This window comes from Argopecten irradians, chromosome 9 (genome assembly GCF_041381155.1).
Source record: "Argopecten irradians isolate NY chromosome 9, Ai_NY, whole genome shotgun sequence".
NCBI lineage: Eukaryota > Metazoa > Mollusca > Bivalvia > Pectinida > Pectinidae > Argopecten > Argopecten irradians.
In genome coordinates, this window is record NC_091142.1 from 21,237,616 (window position 1) to 21,259,079 (window position 21,464).

General features: G+C 35.4%; 1 protein-coding gene across 1 annotated transcript; it reads right to left on the reverse strand.

Moving 5' to 3' along the window:
- Positions 1-5,630: 5,630 nt before the first annotated feature.
- LOC138330627 (fibrinogen-like protein A) lies at positions 5,631-19,698 on the reverse strand. The gene is made up of 5 exons (XM_069278179.1): positions 19,398-19,698; positions 14,321-14,442; positions 13,681-13,777; positions 11,534-11,695; positions 5,631-10,238 (listed from the first exon to the last, which is right to left on the reverse strand). Exons 1-5 carry the CDS (start codon positions 19,696-19,698, stop codon positions 9,991-9,993), a joined length of 930 nt encoding a protein of 309 aa, XP_069134280.1. The 3' UTR covers positions 5,631-9,990.
- Positions 19,699-21,464: the final 1,766 nt, after the last annotated feature.

The following is a 21,464-nucleotide window of genomic DNA, read 5'->3' on the forward strand; positions in this document are numbered from 1 at the left end:
GCAAGACGTGTGGACGTCAGTCACGTGATACGATTCGCAATTCCGACAAAACCCGAAGGTACTGAACATGGCGATGATTGAAGGTGTTCTGTTCAAAACCAGGAATATATTATTCCTAGATTTCGGCTCTCTTATAGGCTGACATATAGTTTTGGGGAGCTAAATCATCAAGATACATGTTCATGTTCAAATATCAAATGTTAAAACGACATGTCGTTTCAGTGAAATTACAAGAAATACAACTTTAAGTTGTGTTTGATATTGTCGTTGATGGGAGTTGCTGCCCTTTGATCATGTGTAAGTGTTGTTAACTTTAGCTAGTCTAGATCTATTGTCATCCCCGTTGACCCGGGCGTTATATATATGCTAACGCTGATAGGTAAATTTCAAATACCGAGTTACCGAGGATGTAGGGGCATGTTTGTATGTCATATTAAGTCGATGTATTTTAAATGTCCCTGTTTGAGTTTCAGTCATGCTTGGTAAGGAAAAGCGACCCTCGAGGCTATCTACGAGTCCCTATGCAAGGAACAAAAATGGTTTCAGGACGTTGAGTGCAGCAGCCATTCGGAGTAAGAATGGTCACAGTACTTCGAGTGTTACAACTCCAGCAGTAGACAGTGGGGTATTTTGAGCAGGTGTCTGCCAGGGTTTCCCCACAGCTAGTGGAAGCATTCCATCAGGCAATTGAGCCGGTTCACATTACGCCCCAACCTGAAGGTACTAGTATAATTCAGAATTCATTACAATCTTCGACCTTAGATGTAAACCATTTTAACCCTATGCTACGTCAGACAAAACCTGCCTCAATTGTTGAAGATAAACCTTTTTCTGTTGTTAACGGGCGGTTGGTAATGATAGAAATAAAAGAGTGAGAAGATAAATGACATTGATATGTGGACGAATACTTTTACTATTTTCATTTCTGTCTATACATCTGCCCATCCTGAGGATATTTCTGGGTTGTTGAAGTATATGCATACAGTTAGGTTAGGGGCCATGTTAACTGGGGGACTGTCATGGAAATCTTATGACGAACAGTTTCGCCTTAAAAAGGCTCGTCACGATTCGTTGTCATGGAATCAGGTGGACCAGGAGTTGTGGCTCCTCTATATGTATGGACATTCTGGAGTAGTAGGTAATAAGTCTGGTTAAAAACAAACAGATGTCGGTAAATTTAATGAAATTATCAAAAAATTCTACGATTTTAATAATGGTTCATGTCAAGACTAAATGATAGAGTTGATAACAGTCTTCATATCTCACCAAAGTTGTTAGTTAAGTTAATACAAGTTCAAGTTCAAGTTTCTTTATTCCGCGGACCTTACGGCCCATAGGCGAAACATAAATACATACATGTAGTCCAGGAAAACTAAGGTTTGACCTCAAACAAATTGCAACAGAATTTTTTTTGCAACCATGCATTTACCTGAGGCATGAAAATCAACATATTAAAAGTATAGAAAAATCTCAGTGGTGGAAATATGCCGAATTTGCATATTTCAAAATGGCCACAAATATGAATATAACACAAACAATTCACATAATGTTTTTTATTATAAGCAAGATTCTGTGGCAATATGAAAGGCTTTTTTTATTTTTTCTTGTCCAATAAAACTTAATAAAGTAAAAAATGTTTCATCTGAACCCAGATTCATTTACATAAATCCAATATGGCGACCAAAATGGCTGCCTTTGACATGTAATTGCTAATTATGAAATAGACAGTTCTAAAAATGCACGTCATCTTCTAGTTGAATTATACATGTATACATCAAAAATGCAGTACCACTGCTCAGAACTACTGACTGTATGTTTACTCATCAAGGTTTAAATCAATTGGAGTAGAATTTGCACAACTAGTGCCCCTGCATTCCCCACAAATGTCTGAGCACAGAAGTCCGTGCTTTCGGCATGTGCATCTATTTGTACTGCATTGTTTTTTGCAGTTATTTTGAAGATTTCAAGATACAATGCACAAACACTGCTGTTGGTCGTCTTTCGTGGCCATGGAATACGGTGCAATAATGCACCCCCATCTAAAATATATTTAACATCATCCGAACAACATTCATATCCACACGAGCAGGCATTGACATAAGCCACACGAGGCGTTGGGTTTCTGTCATATCTCTACCTCTGGTAAGCCCTCCACTGGTTTTTACACTCCTCATCAGGACCTGTTCTATGATAAAATCGGTCGACAAGCCAGCCCAATAACAATCGCTTCGACGAACAACATGAAATCCTTGTGTGAACTTGTTATAGAGCTCCGGATGTGTCTCTGGTAGTGCTGGCATCATTTGAAAATACAGATATGCAGACTTTACAGATAGATTGTGCCCAGAGGCAGCAAAATATGGTAACATGTCGTGAACCGATTGGAGATGCAACACCCAGTTTCCTGTTCTCTCGGCTTTCAAAAAATTTCCATATACTGCAGCCAGAGGGTAGCCGTGCGGCTTGACATTGAATTCTGCTCATTTTCATTTTATTCACAACTCTCTCCAGGACTTCTGAGGAACAAGCTTCTTCCTTTGTTGTACTGCCAGACATCAAACCATCATAAAGTGCCCATATTCCGCTTAGGTCTGGTTCTGCAATAGTTGAACAAGTTTCCTCATTTTCAGCAGTCAGTGATTTGTCTGCTTCTGGTTGCTCGTCTGTATCTTTAGATGGCACTGGCACATTGTATGTATTGGCTACCAACATTGTGTTTAAAGCAGCATCAACGAGAAGGTGTCCTCGCACTGCCCGGGATAATGCCTTGCCACTTAGCATATGGATAACAGAATTGCATACACAACTTCCAGAAGCTCCTTGAGACCGGAACCTGCCATTAGGTGGCCAATACTACCCAGAAAGCTCATCTCTGTGTGTAATCCCCCTAACCGTAGCACCACTTTACTAAGCTCACTGTTTGATGGCTGACTTCGAATTATTGTTAGTGCTTTCCACCACAGCGGTTGATCAAAGGTCAGAACTGGTGTGGTATCATATCGGGCAGCTTGGGCACAAACAAACTTGAGTTCAACACTAAGAATAGTCACTTGGATCCATGTCGATCATTGGAAGAAACTGGAAATTTGACTTTCCTGGATGGTTGCCATGGGTTTCAGATCGAAGCTGCATCATGCCTGACCATGCAGGTCGAGTTGAACAAACAAGCAAGGAAGATTTCCAGAGAGTATCTAGCATTGCAGTGGGATCCTCCACATTTGAGTTCATGAGTGGTTGTTACAACAAACGGGGAATAACAGGGTGAGCTTTGAAGTATTCAATGTTGATACGTCCTACAACAGCAATATCCTCAGCTGTCACATTGGTCTTTGCGATTCTTTTGCGGGCCGAAGATCCAGGGGTAACAGTACAAACAATGCCCATGCCGTGGAATGTTCCTGAACCATCAAGTGTTGCAACATTATGGTCTACGTTGTCTGCAACATACTCTATGTGCTTATCTGGAGTATATCCCTGAATGGAGGTGCCTTGTTCAGTGGCAGCGCTGCGTTCGTACCTCTTCACTTCTGAATATGAACAGCAAAATCCCAGTGAGTTCAGTGTGTCAATGGGGTATCGGGAAGCAAAATGATGATGCAATTGGATTCCAAGTCCAAGTTGAAGGGGTACCAGTAAGACTCTAGGTCTGACAGCTTGCATTATTGTCTGTCCGATTGATGCCAATTTCAGTTCAATGTCTTTTCCAGTATACATTGTTCTCAAAAACAGTTTAAGGGTGTCTGGGACAAAATCATTGGCCATGTTCTTGGATGGCAACTCCTCTACACTTGAATATACATCACATTCCATAGTGACAGACTTGATATAACATTGGATTAGCTTTGCAGCTGTCTGAATTATTTTGGTTTGTTCACTGATTGTGTCATCCTTCTTCTGATGAAAATCTTGAAGAATCCTTTTGGCATTGTCTCTAAACGTTACAACATTTTGTTTCCCATTCAGTTCGGTCACAATAAGTCTATCACCAAAGTGATCTTTTAGCTTTTGTTTCATATACACTGCAGTGTATGGCTCTGCATCTGTTTTGTCCAAATACTCCCCCATCTTTACCACAAGATCATTGACGGTCGTTTGCTGTTAGTCATTCTCTTCCAAGTACCGAGCAACCTTCTGAAACGCACTGAGCTTTAGATCATGTGAAGGTCTACCCGACCTAGTTCTTTTTCCTCCCCCGTCACCAACAGATGATGGTACTTGCTTTCCAGTCCTGAAGTTCACACTGCAGGACTGCTGATAGACTGCATCAGCTGCAGGTAAGTCATTTACAGACAGGATTCGACCATAAACCGCCCGAGACCATTCATCATTCCTGCTTTCACAAATCTTAGTAACTGTGCCCTGAGAGTCCATGGTTCTGACCGGAATGATATTAAAACCTCTCTTCTTTCCATCATACTTAGCCCTAGCCCACAGAACAAGCAATGTTCCTTAAAGATAAATTGTAGACTCTCAGATCGAAGCTTAGCACTATTTTTACCGGATGATGATGCTGCTGGTTGATTCTGTATTCTAATATAATTTATGAACACGCTGTCCAGGATTTGCTGTTACACTGCTTCCACGTTGCTTACTGGCCCGATTTATGCTGTCGATTCCTTTTTCTCCTAACTCAGATGTTTCTCGTCCATCATCAGTTAATTCACTACAGATACAGCATCTTTCCATGACTAGCTTATGATGTCAAACCTGAAATGTGAAAACATATATAGGAAACAAATTTGAATACTAAAAAAATGGCCTGATAAACCTTGCTTCATGAAAAATGACCATTTTTCAGCCATCGTGAAACCGGAAGTGAAGAATAAATATTCATCTAAAACAATCAGCTAGCCAATGGTTTGTTTCATCGCCCCTAAGCGTCAAAGAACACTTCATGTCAAAAGAAAATAACACTAGAAGTATCCTAATTATGTGAAACGAAACTGCCACACTTTCCTTGCAATGTTCATCATTTCTGGTTAAAGGGTAGACAATCAGTCGCTCAATTTGGAAAAGGTAGTCAGAAAAGAACCCAATTTGTCAAATACATTTGCCACGGGAAGTACGTATCATATTTTGGAATTATCAATTGGTAAATGCAAAAGTTTTATTTGATATCAATGAAACAAGTGCCATTCTGTTGGCCATTTTGTCTGCCATCCTGGAAATGTGCTTATTAAGAAACCAAACAGATTACCTTAGTTAGCTGAAATAAAGATTTCATTAGTTATTGATGTATTTAATTCAATTGGACTGCAATGAAATTGCTAGACATCAAATAAAATACCAATGAATATTATATGATTGATTTTTAAGCACAGTTGGCGGCCATGTTGGATTTATGCAAATTATATATACTTCCACCACTTTCACCTTTCTATACTTTTGATATGTTGTTCTAAGGACCTTAGAGAAATGCATAGCAGTGAAAAAAATTCTGTTGCAATTTGTTTGAGGTTGAGCCTATTTTTGGCTTAGATTTCCTGGACTAATGGTTTACCGTTACAATATACAATTATACAGGAGAGTGATTGTTAAACTCTGCAAAATGAAACCATTTCTCTAATTGTATTTTTGATGACAAAGTGCACTAACGTACATGTTTAATTTGAAAATTATGTCAAGATATAATTGACACTAATTCATACACAATACAATTCATGTTTGGTTTATTTCTTAACAATACAAGTAAGCATACATAAACATATATACAAGATATATGCACTCGTCTGGCATTCTAAAATACTTTATTACGATTTAAATGTCTTTTCGTAAACGCATGATATATTATGTATTTTCCAAGATTGTTTAATTCTTTAGCATTATTTACGCTTTATAATTGCACAAGTTTGAAAACACTGGGAGATTTGAAATAATACCTTTTTGTATATTTTTTCTAATTTCTAAATAAAATGGACATTGCAATATAGAATGAAATTCATCTTCAATTTTATTACATCTACAGTATTCACATTTTCTCTGTTGCCTTTCTATATCATGATATCGACCATTCTTTATCTTTAAATTATGTGACGACAATCTGATTCTTGTTATAGACCTTTTATATAGATTATCAATTGGTTTTAATAAATAGTATTGCATACAGAAAGTGTCTATTATATGTTTGTATAAATAACCTTTTGTGGAATTTATAATTTTGATCTCATTTCTTGTGAATAACAATCTTTAAAACGATATTCTATAATTTTATATTCATTACCATCTAATGTATTGGTATTCCAAATGTAAGTGAGACCAAGTTTATCCAGTTCAGTTTTGATATTGTTAGTCCAGTCGTCATTCATAGCTAATCGTTCTTCCAAGCATGTGCTCAAAATACAGTTTTTAGATTCCTTTAATTTTAACCAATATTTATATTTTTTTTGTTTTCTTTTCATATAACGTGGTTCTCTACCAAGCTCATGATAAACAAAATCATTACGTCAAGCATTTCTTTTAACTCCAAAGAGGCGTTTACAAAAACATGAATGAAGCTTTTCAATATCTGGTGACTGAAAACCCCATATCTCGCTTCCATATTCAAGTATGCTGTTTACGTATGTATCAAATACTGAACATTGTGTGCTTATTAGGGTTTTCCATTCAGGATGGAAATCCCTATTGTTATTGTTCTGTTTTTTCTTCTTATTATTATTATTACAAGCTAACCGATATTTACATAATATATAATTTTCAGTCATGTGGACATGACGTACATAGGAATTATTTTACATAATGAATAATTTGCGTGCCCCTGTGCTTGGGCTGAGGTGACCAATATTACATTTCACGGTCCCGGAATAGCAGTTGAGATGGGTTGTTTTTATCTTGTACATACGTTCCTTCCACATTTTAAGAATTCTAAATAAAACTGTCGAAGACAGATATATCTGGATCAAAGGATCAAATTATCGATGAAAAGTTACATAATACATATGCATAAGACCACGATCAAGTGTATTGTGGGTAGCGATAGGCCTAGGACGTCTCCTTGCAGGCGGTATATGGAATTTTCAAATTATTATTTGCCTAGTTGAAATAAATGATTTGTTTTAATGTCCAGGAGACAGGAGTCATCTCGTCTTTCCGTGTCAACACCAAAATAAAACTAACAGGCCTATTCAAGGACACGTCCTTGGCCTAGCTACTGTAAGATACTGACCATGTTTATATCCGATGTAAATCCTCAGATCTATAATTATTTATTTTGTAGTAATAGAGCTACATGTACATGTAGCCCTCGCCAGATATTGTGAAAAGTTTGAATAGGCATGTTTGCATGATATATATAAAAAAAAAAAAAAAAAAAAAAAACGAAAAAAAATTTCCGCCGGTGGTGAGAATCGAAAGGTCAGAAGATCTGCACGTTAACACTAAGCCAGATTTCTGCTTTTTTATATACAGTGATTTTTTTATAAGAAGCAGATAACATTGTTATTTTATGATGATGTATGATTGAGTATTTTCTAATAGGAAAAATTAAAATTTGTAAATGTAATGTGCATGTAGCTGTTGTTTCAGCATGAAGAAAAGTGAAAAAAAATGATAATAACACATTGATCACAAATCACAAAGTTTTTTGTTGTTCTTTAATATACCTGGTATACGATTATCTTTGTTTGTTATTTTATTCTGATATGCTCGAACGACGGCCCAGGCTCGTGTTACGTTGATACGGAGAAAACGACAGTTTTTTATACTATGGAATATCAAAGTTATACGTAATGAAAAATTGTACAATACAATCTTTTTAGATTATATCTTTCTACTGCGTATGCATCGTAAAATTCTACTAAGTTGCATGAAAAATCACGATAACTGCAGGTACAGGCACTGTAATTTTCCACTGTCTATTATCCCCTATTTCTCCACCGTCTATTACCCCAAATATCCCCCATCATTCATCTGTTCTAGTTTCCCCAGGGATGTTTTCGGCAAAATCCATTTACAATCCATTCAAAACTCCATAACTTATAGTGATTCATCACTGTGTACTCCTACTGTGCTACGCCACTGAGCTGAGGTGAGGGTTGTGTGGCAGATCCAAGACTTAAACATACTCTGTTCCCTTCCCCATGAATGTTTCGGGCCCATTTACTTTCCACGCGGAAATCTGACAAGTAACGATTAACATAATTGTCAAATTAAATCTTTGGATCAACAAGACATAGTGAATATGATACATTGTGTTTAGTAAATATTAAATATCAAAGAAACACAATTTAACAAAGCATGGCAATTTATTTGACAATTTCCACATTGATCATGTCAGCATATCGAACCGACTATCACTTCGTTATTGAAACATCATTTTTTGGGGGTGTGGATGTGGCGCAGTGGTAGAAGGCGCAGCTATGTTTGGCTAGGCTATTGGGTGCCGTAGTTCGTGAGTTCGAGGCCCGGATAGGGCACGAGTCAATAAATTGTCACGCTTTGTTAAATTGTGTTTCTTTGATATTTATCAGATATAATAAATAGAAAAGGGAAATATCCTCTGTGAACTTTAGACGTAGTTCACAGTTGGGTTACATTCATAATCACCTTCACCAAATTAAAAAATTAATTCCATGAAATTGATTCAGCATATTTTCATCTTCATTGGAGTCCCTCTACGTAAGACAACCAAAAGTAGTTGCAAAGCGCGATTCATTATATTTGCCACTGTCCAGTTTGCATTCATACTCCTAAAATTGCAACCTTAATTCAGTTAAATGCTTAGATATTTTGTGATCTACGTAAATGACGTTGTGTAATCATTTGTTATTAAATGCTGTATTATATTTTCATTCATACCTAGGGGTGTAATACTGGCTTGTCCAGGGCAATACATGCATGTCGCCTGAGGCTGTATTGCATGGCTACCCTCTTTTTTCACAAATATGATTGGTATTACTATAAAAGATGCAAACAACGGAATTTGTGTTGAAATTATCACGTAATTGTTCATGTATGGAAAAGTGACTTCCAGTCGTGCATTTCTTCGAATTTATTTCAAAATAGCGGGCTATTATAGTTGTAAAATTGCAATAAAGCGTCGAGGTATGAAAGAAAAATACTCTATCATACATGGATATGAATAGCTGCAATATTGTAGCTCAAAAGACTTTTATACAGAAAATGATGTCGTCTTTAGAACTACAATTGGTGCATATTACTGCTAATGGAGCAAAGAAGTGATTATGAAAACCTTTATAAAATGTTTGTTTACTTGTTTGATATCGCTTACCAACTAGGCAATAAAACCTAACCACATAAAATATCAATTTCTCAACGAGGCATTATTTTTTTACATAATACATATGAAGGTCTTTCTGAAGGGAATTTATACGGCAAGTCCACAAATTGTGAATTTGACGTCTTGTGAGTGGTACGGACGATATCAAGAATGGAAGTTATGTTTGTTTTGGACAAAAATAATATGTAAATGCATATATACTCATAAAATAATTGGAAACCTACAAAAAAGTATAGAAAACTGTGCCCGAGTGATTTTCGGAAGCAGTGCTCAATTACGACACATAGGGACCAATTCGTACCCGGCCGAGAGGTATATTAGGATGAGTACGTATATTCGTTCTAGGATATGAAGGATAGGGATATTCTACCCTCGGGACCACAAAATGTTGCAAAAACCCTCGGGTTTTACTACATTTTGTAATCCTCGAGAATATCCCTATCCTTAATATCCACATATGAAAGAGTCTTATAATATGTCATGAGAGATCGTTTGAACAAATTGTAATAACCCACAATTCATACACACACACACCATCTCACACACACACACACTCACAATTTCGTCCGGGGACGTAATTGGAATCTACCAAATCCCCACTTCGTTTGTAAGACTTAATTATCAGTTCACAATGAAAGTATTAATTTTCAAAATACAAATCATTATGTTTACAAATAAGACATCATATATAATGTATTCGTCTATAGTTCATAGGAATGTTGTCATCTGTACACCAGTGGAATTATTTGTTTTCCCTATGGAGAAGCTACCATCATCTTGACGCTTTGAACAGGTGAATATTCGCCTTGGCCTGGATAAAAATATTTCCATACCATGGCTCCATAGTCGAATTCGTTCTTTCTCTCCCCGAATAGGTTAGCGCTGTAGCAGGCATCATACCACCAGCCTCCGCGTGCAGAACTAGCACAGTTACCCGAGTCATCATCGTTATCATTGTCATAGGTGGAGAAGGGCATCCCGTAGGCTTCGTTTAATTTGTCACCTAGAAGACAAAACAAATAGAAACTTACATTAAAATGATAACACTTCTAACGATTTCCATTGGTAAAAAAACATGCTATATTATACGTTTGGCTATCGAATATTAAATTGTGTCGAAATATATTAATGTTTCATTATGAAAGTGACATTAGTCTTGAACCAAGCATTACCATTGACATAAATTCATATTACATTATAACCATATAACCATTTTCTATCGAAAGTTTCATTGGCTTGAAATAATCTTTCATTATCAAAATTGAAATTTAGCTTGTAACAAATATTACCATTGGTATATAATTATGTTTCATTATGACATTTGGCTTCTATCGAAAATTTCATTGGTTTATTATGAAAGTGACATTTGGCTTGTATCAAATATTACCATTGGTATACAATGACGTTACATAATACTATGACATTTCTGGTTTCATAACTCTATTGATGATAATTAATGTTTTCACTAAACCCTTATATATTATTGATTGAATATTAACGTGGAACGATATAATTGCAGTTTTTGCCTAAAACCATGGCTTTATGCATTTCAGTTTAGAAAATGGATGCAAAATGTAAAGAAGTTGGTCAATGTGACTTAGTTAAGGATTTGTTCAATTATCTTGCTGAAAACTTTCATTTTACAACAGCAGGATAGCTTGACATGTCGTTTAACACTGCATGCTGGCTTAGCACGCTCTCGTTTAGATGATTACATCGCAGTGTCACATGGACTGAGTTACAGGGATGAAATAGGGCGAGTTCAATTAATGGTATCATGACGCCAACGAAGATACCAAAACAAAGCACCAAACCCGGTGACAATATACTGACAACGACGAACTAGTCGTCCCACTCGATGTCAGGAATGCAATAGGTCACATTCATCTGTCAACTAAATATATTGTTTTTTTTTCTTTGTTTAAAACATGTTTAAAATAGTTTAATGAGGGAAACTCAAGCAGCACCTGAATTGCAAGTAGGATGTTTGAACTGTGCCTGCTACCCGATTGCATGGTCGTAAATGGTGACTAAATGTGTAATCTTAATCTCGTGATACTCCTTATTTGTTGGCAATATTAACTGTCATTGTTATAGATACATGGCACAGATGTTGTACGAGTGGTATAAAACTAAAGGAAATACGCTTATTTTGACCTAAAGATAACATTTAGATTCGTTCATGAAAAGCCCACGGACTTAGTATGACTCGTATATGCGTCAGACGCTATACCACATGAATAATTTACAAAATTGGCGTTAATATATCTGTATGATTTTCATTATTTGATGACTTACCTAGTCCGTGTGGTGAACTGAAGCCACTGTAGCTCAATGTGTAATCAGAGCCAGAAACAATGAAGGTTGAATACTCCACGTACTTGTACGACCCGTCCCATCCTTCCATTTCAATCCTCATCTTCAACCCCAGTGTCTGCAGCAGCCTATAGTTCTCAAACCCTAAACGAGAAAAATGTTTCAACTATCATATAAGTAGATTTCGCTTTCATCAACGTTCTTTTTTAACGGATAATTTAAGGACGTTTCAGGTTGATGAAGGGAAGACAATCCGCAGTACCCAAAGAAAATACAAACGACCTTGCAACTGCTCCACAAGAGATTCGAACTCGCGACCCAAAGGCAAAAAACTTGCACACGGTTATAATAAACCTCTTTGGACCAACAAAATAACTTGTCGTACACATATTCCGTTACATACATATTGCAGACAATTTTAAGACCTTGATTCGGAATAAAAATTACTGCGTTATAGCCATGACTTCGTTGTTAGTGTGTTTGTTATAACCATGAATTCTTTGTAAGTGTGTTCGTTATAATCATGAATTCATTGTTAATGTGTTCGTTATAACCATAAATACGTTGTAAGTGTGTTCGTTATAACCATAATTGTTAGTGTGTGTTCTTATAACAGAACCTGGTGTGTTCGTTATATGATTCAGTTATTTTCGTTATACTATACATAAATACATTGTTAATGTTTTCGTTATAACCATAAATACGTTGTTAGTGTGTTCGTTATAATCATGGCTTCGTTGTAAGTATGTTCGCTTTAACCCTGAATTTGTTGTAAGCATGTTCGTTATAATCATGAATGCGTTTTAAGTGTGCTCGGTTTAATCGTGTTTTTATGTAGTTATAAGTCGGGACATCTAAAATACTCGACCACCACAATAGGATTAAGATAGGCTACGCTTAATAATAATCATTTACTATCCTTGTCAATAAAATATTTTTAGATTGAATAGAACATATTAACTGTAATCGTTTGTTTGTTTGTTTGATAAATTAACGTCCTATTAACAACAGGTTCATGTAAGGACGGCCTCCCATGGATGCGACATACAGCATGTATGTAATGCGAGTTACGTATTTAGGATATTGTGGTATGTTCGTGTTGTCTTATATAGTGGAACTGTTGCCCTTTTTATAGTGCTATAATACTGAAGTAGCCGTAAGCTGATTAATCAGCGGCAGTTGGCGATCCCCGATACTTGCGGTAAATTGAGTGCACTTCACAAACTCAACACACCACATACATAAGAGGCGTTCTGGATTGACCCTTTTTATATATAGGACGCTTAAATATTCAACCAACAATAACACAAACGAAAATCATTAACAGGAATAAATTATTGCGTGCTAATAACTAAATCAATCAGCATTGTTTTCGTTATTTCCCAGCTGATTTTAACAATTGAACCTTAGTATACTCATTGAATTATTCATTGCAACCTTCAAATTTGCAATAACATAAACCATCAATCAATTATCTTTATTACTATTTTAAGATGTTTATGTGTACTATAAACCTCGATACTCTAGGAGTTATAACGATCTTATTGAAATACAGAGCCTTAAAACCACTCCGTTTGATAGATGATCTGACAACATCCCTAAAGAGTCATGTTCGTAAGAACTTTATACCACGTGTACTTCAAATCACATATTTTTTTCTATAGCGTGCTACATTAATTGCAATAGTGTGTTGTGCTCTTTGGGCGAGATGACTACAAGATTCTGGCGGGAACAATTTGATAGATCATTTCCAAATTATTTTTATGCTCATAAAGACTAAATTGCCTATTATATTCTCTCGTCTGCACTTTTACTAACAAATAGTCTAGGGGTCGATATAACGTCAGTGATGGTAACCCTTGGACTAATGAGGATGATTTTCTATAATACTTACGTGTAGGTCTGTAAGGACATGAGATATACCATAACACCATGGGATGCCGTCCTAATATGGTCCTGCCTGTTAATAGGACGTTCATTTATTTCACAAAGAAATATGACGACACAACACTTTCATGCTGAATTTGCATACTGAAATTTGGTTTTTTAATATAATTAACGTCCTAATAACATTCAGGGTCATGTTAGGACGGCCTGCAAAGCATATTGAAAACATTATATGAACTAACCCATCCAGAATTCGCCTGTCAGACTTCCGAAACCATCTTTATAGTTGGACCATGACTCGTAAAAGCTGACAGACCCGTCGTATCTGTTAGCGACAACCTAGACGATAAAACAAATTGTTGTCAATTATAGTTATGCTTTAATGTATTAGGAGCGGTAAATGTACACTTAGACAGTGGGTCGCACCTCGGACAATAAAAAACAATAGCTCTACTGAGTACTAGACTACCTGGTCTTCGTTCGACCCGACTTAGAACGTTCTTTTTTCCCTTCCCTAAAATGGGCCCATTCTTTAAAATAATCAGAAGCAAAATATGACAACTCATTGGTAAACAATTCTAAAATATATCGCGTTATTATTGAGAGATCAAATACTTTTCTGTAGGCTGCTATAGAAGATCGTATGACAAATACAAAGATTATCAATAAATATTGCTGTCGATGACACATTTACATTGAAAATCCGGCCGCCAATACTTCGAAAAATTCACAATCTGGACTAAAATGTCAGTAGACGTCTTTGGACTATTGTTAATTAAATGATATTCGTCGGTCCAGAAAACCAACAATCCGGCTAGTTTGGGCATTCAGATAATCTTTTGTCCGCTATAAATGTTTCCTCTCTTTTACCTCAATACATACCGTCCATGGTCCGCTTGCCGTGTCGATATCGCAGTATGCACTGAAGGGTGACGTCAGCGTGGGGTTTATCGTATAAACTCCAGAGCAGTAGACTGTTGGAATTTCGCCACAATGTCTCAGAACTACAAAATAGAAAATACAAATATAATTTATTATATAGGTCAATTATATATTTTAAATGAGTATTTAGTACTTCATAACAGTTTTGTTTAGAGTAGATTATACATATTTGATGCATAAGAAACAGGTGAAATGCAATTCCATTGTGCATATGTGGATGAATAAACTACAGTTATGTTAGCTGACTTGTTAATCCTTATTATTTTTCTTCCAAATCTATTTTTATTCCATTTAAAATCTTGTTTTATACATGCATGGCCCTATAACAATAGAGTATTCCTCCATCTCACCTCATTCGATATATCATGCATATACATATACATAGGTTCTTTAATATAAGTAGTGTTAATTTCATATAAATATATGAAGTAATAATTCAAATCTTTTTATTTCTTAGGAGCATGTGCAGTTAAAATCAACCCTTTGAGACGAGACGGTTACACACTATATCTAATGATGAAAACAGTTTAGGTAAAACTCTCCCTTTGCCCCAACTCAACCAGGCCAAAATGGGTTTAGTACATCATCCTTACATGTGGATGACCGGTTTTCATTTCATCATAATAAAACAAATAATGGATAATCTGATTAAAATACAGATCCTTATTATAACTACGTTTGATATCGGAGTGGTTATAAGGATCTGTATTATAGTGAGATTGAATAATGGACCGCTTCCTCGGGCAAGTAGTATCCATCTGTTTAGCCAATCGTAATTCAGTATTCTGTGACTTGGTGTACTGATTTTATTTTATTTTATTTTTCTCGTAATTGGTGTTATGTATGTTTATAAAGAAGGCCTGGGATATTTGACACAGTTGATACACAGTTGTATGGATCAACTGTGATCTGGGACAATATCATTGGCCAAACTGATAACAATAAGTTATAGTTTATGTGTTCGGCGACATGCTCCAATGATATTACACTCTGAAAAAAATCACCTATACAAGAAGACAAAAGACAAATATAATGAAGTCTCCCAAAACACGCATCTCGCACATCCAAACGATATGGTTAATATTTTACAAGTGGTATTGTTCTGTTTACAATATTTACAAACGATGGTTCTAAACGTGTTAAAAAGGGAATGAAAGACAGTAATCCCGAGTACTATTAGCTATTATATTACAATAGTTCAAACTGGTACTTCCCAGGAACAAAAGTCCATAACATATAAATCAATATTACTAACAACAAGCTGTTTGTTTTGTAATTAAACATTAAAGTAATGACTTGGATTAACAGTAACATAAAAGGCTATTTTATCATCTTGTAATTGTGGCTATGAATGAGAGTAGCTATCCACATATCCTTTATAGGGACCGCAGAATCAAACAAAAAATTGATGTCTGGAAATCCCCTTTTGAGCACAAGATTTCATAGAGAGGTGAATGTTTCGGAGCCTGCTGATTAGGTATTCAGGGCGCATCAGTTTCAAATGTTGAATGTGTGGGTTGGGCAATACATGCAGATGTAAAATATGTAAAGACATTTTAAAATTCTGTCAAGTTTGTGTCTGACAGGGGGAGGTAATCAATATTGGAATTTCATTAATATTTTGGTCAATTTTTGGTGCGGAATTCAACATAAGATGGCACCCCCCACATTAAAAGTTTAGCAAGATGGTAGATCTTTATTTCTTTTTATTCACCGCTATGCGAGATGCCATTCTTCAAAATTAGTGACAGGTGACCAGACTTGAAAACTCCATACATGTATAGCGAAATAATTTGGTTCTGCGGTCTCTATTGTGATTGATTACATGTTATATGTGAGACCTCAGGGTGTTGTCGTTTGGTTTGGTTTATAGGGTAATTTAAAGATGCTCCACCGCCGACAGAGCATAAATGACATTCATCATTTGAACAATAATTGGTGTTTAATCGTGTATATATATGTCTAATTAACACAAAAAATAATATGAAATAATTTATTTTGCCTTTGGTATATGCGTAATCAGGACTTCATTCCATATAGGATATAGCGCTATAGATTGTTTTCGGGATGCAATTTTGTAATTTTAACTTGAAGTAAAATTAGAAGCTCAAACATTTTAATGAAGCTCAAACATTTTAATGGTGGAAATGGTGTAAAGTAAGTAACTTTTGTAACTGCAGAAAAATACTAAATCGTCTGTTCTTGTTTTTGATAGTGAAAAAATACAACTTGTCGTCGATGGAGCATCTATAAGGATGGTATACCGTGGTATGTGGTGTCTTTTGTTAGTGAAGTGCATTATGCGTGTATTGGATGACTGATGTATTCATGTTAGTTCTTCTGGTATGGATAAACTTAAATGTCCTTTCCATAAAATGATAGGTTCTGCATTAAGGGTGTACACTTTGGGATGACTGGCTTGCCTGTTGTCAGTATAATCTCGGGTAAACCCGTGAATAAAAAATATTAAAACAAATCTTTGTTTCTATCCACATTTTGGTTACAATCTATGCAGAGCTTCATGGATTTAGTGATTTAAAGGATTTACTATATCTATTTTCCCTATCGGGCCCCGTCCCTCCTGTCCCCGGGGATCATAACAAAATTTGTAAACCAACTCCGGGTCCCATCCCCAAAGAATGTTTCTGACCAAAATTGCATGCAAAAAACTAAAATTTGTAGAGATTTCATGGAATTGCACAGACGGGCAGCAATTCATACACCGCAACACGCGTGCCAGGTGAGCTCATAAACCCATCATTGTTTGTTTGTTTGATTGATTATTAGATCGTCCTATTAACAGCCAGGGTTATGTAAGGAATGCCTCCTATGCAGTGTGTAGCGTGTGTAAAGTGCGAGGTGCGTGTTTTAGAAGACTGCAGTATGTTCATGTTGTTCACCGAAGACACCAATCCAAACAAATTCCTCATAGATAGGCCGATGTAGATCAAATACAAAATAACAACCATTTAATAGATACTCCTAAACATTTCAGTCTTTTATATATTACAAGGGTGTAGCATAGAATATGTAACAAACCATATGTTTATTCAAACACATCTCTTCTATAAATCATGGTTTTTATGTTACCCTTTGACATTTTTTACGAACCGATGTTTTAATGGAAAATAAATAATACATATTAATGCTATTTTTAACAAATATAGAAGCCAATTAACTACTTGATTAGAATACTCAATAAAACCCAAGAGTTTTTCGTCCTTCAGAATGTGCAAATAAAAATACGTATTTAATTACTCGATATAAATAAGTGTAAATAGATAATTGGAAATGTTGATTAGTGTTCTTGTATCAAAGGTACTTTTTTCCAAACATCCAAACGGAATATAAAACACAAGAATTTCCAACGTAAATGACAAAGTCAGTGTTCCGCTTACCATCACTTATTCTAACGGACCTGATACAATTGTAGTTTAAGCTTCTAAATTTACGGCCAGATCCCAAAGGAAATAAAGTTGGCATAGAAGTACAAGTCAGTTTAAACTTTGTGAACTAAACAAAATAACAGTCATGGTGCAGCAAATTAATATATTTCCAAGACCTATCACAAAACACGTAAATATTTTATTGTGCCCTTTCGTTAATACTGGGATCAGTGATTTGCCACAAAAGCCGCTCATTTGTTTGGTGTGTTAATCCTGTGTTGTGTAGAACTCAAAACATTAGACTTGTAGTTTGTAACTTGGGGTTTATACAATGTTATACCGACACTTTAAAGATGCTCGCCCGTTGTCAGTATTTTGTTAACGTATGGTATTTTTTTCTTGGTGTTTTCGGCGACATGCTTCAGTGATATAGCACTATGAAAAGGGCCTATATTTCCACTATACAAGAAGACACAACACAAAAATACCACAATCGCATTTAAATTGCACCGCACACTACATACACACCGCATACATGGTCAATAGTTCTATTTGAATCATTTAATTAAGCTAAATTAGCTATCATTTATATAGCCACCTATTACATATATGTATATACACCATCTCCATCTGCCTCTCAATAACATTTATGAAAATATCAAGAAGCCATCTGTGAGTGGACATTAGACTTATATTAGTTCATCAAGACTTATGCTATTATATATATACTCACCAGCTAATTTTAAGATACTGCAATCATGATATCCACAATATGTAATAACACTGAAGCATGCCGCCGCAGTTGTTCCACTCCCTCTATGTATATAGATTCAACTTCAAATCGGAGTTATGTATTAGTTGCGTTAAAATAACAAATCAGTATTTTTGTCAGTTAAAACGTTTCGTATTTTACACTATTACCACAAAATCTTCGAACATCTTATCTTATTTTTAACATGATAAAAATTACGAAAAAAATCCATGGCCATTTGTCCTGTATGAAACGAAATGCTAATTGCGCATACACCGCACCAACACCAAAATTTAATTATTGTATATGTTCTTTCGTGTTGATTAAACAAGAACGAATCCATATATTAATGGTATTAACACATATCAAAAACAATAAAACAGCAAATATAGAACATGCAGGGAATTGTTTTATCTATCATCTCATGATTGACAACTTGGAAAATAAAAAAAAATGGATAGTTTTTGAAAAGGTAACTTTTAAAACACTAACATAAAATTACCTTTGATACCGGTATATTGATTCCGTGCCATATCGCGTCGATGGGTGAACATTATACTGCATTTATTCATCAAAATTAAAAAGGAATGTTTAGTCTAATATATTGCAAATAAAATCATTTTACAAAATGTTTACTTGAATATTTTTTGATTTTTTTTTCTTTTATTCATTAATTAATGTTGGATATTGAAATTATCCATAATACGTTAATGATATAATACATGAACAAATAATTGTTTTACAAAATCATTTTTTTATCTATGATTCCTTATTTTGTTTTCATTAAATTTATTAATTTTCAAATTTTTTTTTTGTTACTGGAATTTCCCACAACACGTTTTGAAAATATTATTAAAAACATATGAATAACAATACCTACCACCTAAGTCGGTATATTTGACGTAGTATTTGACGGAAGATGACGTAACACCGTCGTCTCTGTAGCATATCTCATCTCCGTACGTTCTACACTCTCCCGTGACTGTATTATAGGAGAAGGACAAACAACTCGATGATTCACATGTAGAGGCACATCCAACCTTCGTTTTCCAGTTTGAAGAAGTCAACAAAGAAGATTGATGGTTTTGGATGAGGACCTTAGATACAATATTGTATTTGTTAGTAATAATTGTAGAGGAACACAGTCGTAAGATACTTATAACATATAATAAGTACGGCATCTTCATCCGACCTCCGTTACTGTGACCCAATGATAACTATCGGGTGTTAGTACACTTGTACCTTATCCGCTAATAAATATGGACTAGAATGCGTACATAGTTTAATTGCACTGAGCTAGACAACATTAATAGTAACGTATATATATTTATATCCATCCATCCTTCATGTAAATAATGACACTATTTGATAGAGACCTTTGTAACTCTCAAGGGAAAATATCGACTTATGAATAAGTGTTCCAGAACAATGAACGCATTAATTGTGTTTCAGCCATGGGCATGGTTATTCATCACTGAATTGCTAACAAAGTAAAATAAACTAACATTATATTTCATCAGGCCTCTTTGATTTGTGTTTCCTATGGATGTCAATATATCCCGTTTACAAGGAATGAGTTGGGGAATACTCATCTGTTTCAGCTGAAAATGTTTTTTTTTTCAATAAAAACAGATATTTACCAATCATGTTCTTTACGTCCGTGTAGGTTCATTTGTAATTCATTCATATTTAATATGACCTCACCTTGATAATATTTTGTGAAAAAAAAGACCAATGGGACCAGAGGTGCGGGGCCCAACTTTCTGCTCAATTTACTAATTTGATGGAACCAAACACATGTACTCTTCATAAGATTAAACAGTCAAATTTATTAACTCACTGATTGACTTGAAGATCCAGATGGGCCAATAAATAGTGTTTATATGTCTTTGTTTCATTCTTTATCCTAACTCCTTTATCCTAACTCAGGTGAACGTTAAATCCCACTGGCTTCTTGTTATATGGATATATTTGTTTGTTTGATAAGTACGGCCACCGATTGGTGTGTGTTTTGGGAGACTGCGGCATATTCGTGTTATGTCTTCTTGTATAGTGGAACTGTTGCCTTATATCACTGAAGCATGTCACCGAAGACACTAATCAACACACTTCACCCGGTAATATTATACAGAGAACCAATCCTATAGACTTTGGTGTGTCTCAGCGTGGGGACAGAACCCAGAAACTACCAGGGGTGAGCGCTCAAGGGAGACGTTAGTTTGGAAAAAGAGAAAAGATAATATCCTACATTTAGTCGTCTTTTACGATCATACAATAGAGACAGTAGGTACAATTTTAACTGCATCCATGACTCTGTATTTAAAGGCATAATCTGCTCCTGCTTAACATTCAGCATGAACGAAGACCTGCTTGTCTATCGTCACTATATTATTGCTACCGAGATGGATTGAGTGACGAACGGACGAACGGGTGTCTACATTATTCCGTCCGTACATTATAGAGTTATCCCCTTTGCGAGTAGGTATCGTGCCTATCGTAGATTACTGTGCAGTATCCAAGTATGTAATAAACAATACATCGTACACAGAAAAGGTCGTCTACAGACTAGCTGTTTATGGAATTGCATTTCCAATATAACTGGAGCTATAAATATTTTGTTGAAAGATTTTATTAAATGTTGATATAAAATATTTAGATTTAGGCATTACATATCTCTGTATATAATAACAATACTTTGGTTTTACTTTCGTAAACATAAATTATACATGTCAAGTAGAATTATGATTTAAATATTTCACAAACATTAATTGGTAATACATTACAATGAATATGATGATTAATGCCAGTCGTTTATAACTTGAGTATTTGTTGGTACATGTGTCAGCGAACAGTATATACAATTTTCCAATGTCTGGCGGTAAACATGCGTCTCTATTGTCGACCTTCCGACCCGAAACAATAAACATGTTAAGCCATATATTATATC

Coding starts and splice junctions, on each gene's coding strand:
- LOC138330627 (XM_069278179.1), bottom strand. CDS start 19,698: ATGCCGTACTTATTATATGTTATAAGTATCTTACGACTGTGTTCCTCT. Junction 13,778..14,320: donor CGGCAAGCGGACCATGGACG/GTATGTATTGAG, acceptor TTTATCGTCTAG/GTTGTCGCTAACAGATACGA. Junction 10,239..11,533: donor CAGTTCACCACACGGACTAG/GTAAGTCATCAA, acceptor TTTGTCTTCTAG/GTGACAAATTAAACGAAGCC.